Raw genomic sequence first — 1,258 nt, forward strand, 5'->3', positions numbered from 1 at the left:
GCACAGTTCTGACTTTTGGAGCTAATTTTTCTTTTTTTTTTTTAAGACAGGGTCTCACTCTGTTGCCAGGCTAGAGTGCAGTGGTGTGAGCATGGCTCACTGCAGCCTCAACCTCCCAGGGCTCAGGTGATCTTCCCACCTCAGCCTCCTAAAGAGCGCTGACTACAGGCATGTGCCACCATGCCCCACTTTTATATTTTTTTGGACAGGGTCTTGCTCTGTTTCCCAGGCTAGAGTGCAGTGGTGCAATCCTGGCTCACTGCAGCCTCAACCTCCCAGGGCTCAGGTGATCTTCCTGCCTCAGCCCCCACTGAATAGCTGGGATTACTGGCACGCGCCACCACGCCTGGCTCATTTTTGTATTTTTTGTAGAGATAGGGTTTTTCCATGTTGCTCAGGTGGGTCTTCAACGCCTGGACTCAAGCCAGCCTCCCACCTCAGCCTCCCAAAGTGTTGGGATTACAGGCATGAGGCACCGTACCCGGCCCATGCTCTTCGTAAATGCTGTGGAATTCGACCTCCCCATGTGTGTGTGTTCCGAGTCGGCACAGTGACAGGGGGAGGGAATATAGTTTCATTTCACACTTAGCCTTTTTTTTGGTTCCCAGAGACTCCTAGGAGTATCACCACCAGTCCAAAGGAGTCAGGCTCTCCAGCTGGTGAGTAAGTCGTCCGCTCCAGACCCCCTTCCTTCTCACCCATCTCTTCACCCAAAGCCAAGTCCTTTGTCTACACAGGGGCTGCAGCTCTCAGCTCTTGGGTTCCAGTGTGTAGAGTGAAGGCAGAATATCAGCGTAGGGGGCTCAGAATTGTGCATGAAGATCAGGCGGAAAGGTTGAGATTTTAAAAGGGGTCAGAGAAAGAGAGATTCCATCTCTTCCCCACCCCTTATAACTGTCTTCCCTTTTGCAATACATCAGATAACGAGGCAGCATCGGTGTCTGGGGAGTTGTCTCAGAGCCCTGTGGGAGCACAGGAGGGAGAGATGCTACTTAGAGAACTGGGGTCATCTGGCCCTGACACCTACTCGGGAGGGGAGGAACCCTCCAGGAAAGAGAATGGCATCCCAGCTAGTAGAGAATAACAGGATCTTTGAGAAGCCCAGGATGTGGCTTGGAGAGGGTCCTGCAGGTGGGCTTTTTCTGGAGGCGGGCTTTTTCTGGAGGCGGGCTTTTTCTGGAGGCGGGCGTTTCTGGAGGCGGGCGTTTCTGGAGGCCGGCCTTTTCTGGAGGCGGGCTTTTTCTGGAGGCGGGCCTTT

At 53.4% G+C, this 1,258-nt stretch overlaps 1 protein-coding gene across 2 annotated transcripts in view; it reads left to right on the plus strand.

Annotated features, from left to right (window-relative positions):
• Positions 1-1,258, plus strand: part of GP6 (glycoprotein VI (platelet)) — a 20,716-nt gene that overhangs the window by 17,846 nt on the left and 1,612 nt on the right. For both annotated transcript variants that reach the window (XM_011932488.1, XM_011932487.1), the window contains one exon: positions 609-659. In XM_011932488.1, the coding sequence (XP_011787878.1) occupies positions 609-659 (51 nt within the window). The remainder of the gene's footprint in view (positions 1-608; positions 660-1,258) is intronic.

The sequence above is a fragment of the Colobus angolensis genome, unplaced genomic scaffold (assembly GCF_000951035.1).
Source record: "Colobus angolensis palliatus isolate OR3802 unplaced genomic scaffold, Cang.pa_1.0 Scaffold96, whole genome shotgun sequence".
NCBI classification, from domain to species: Eukaryota; Metazoa; Chordata; class Mammalia; order Primates; family Cercopithecidae; genus Colobus; species Colobus angolensis.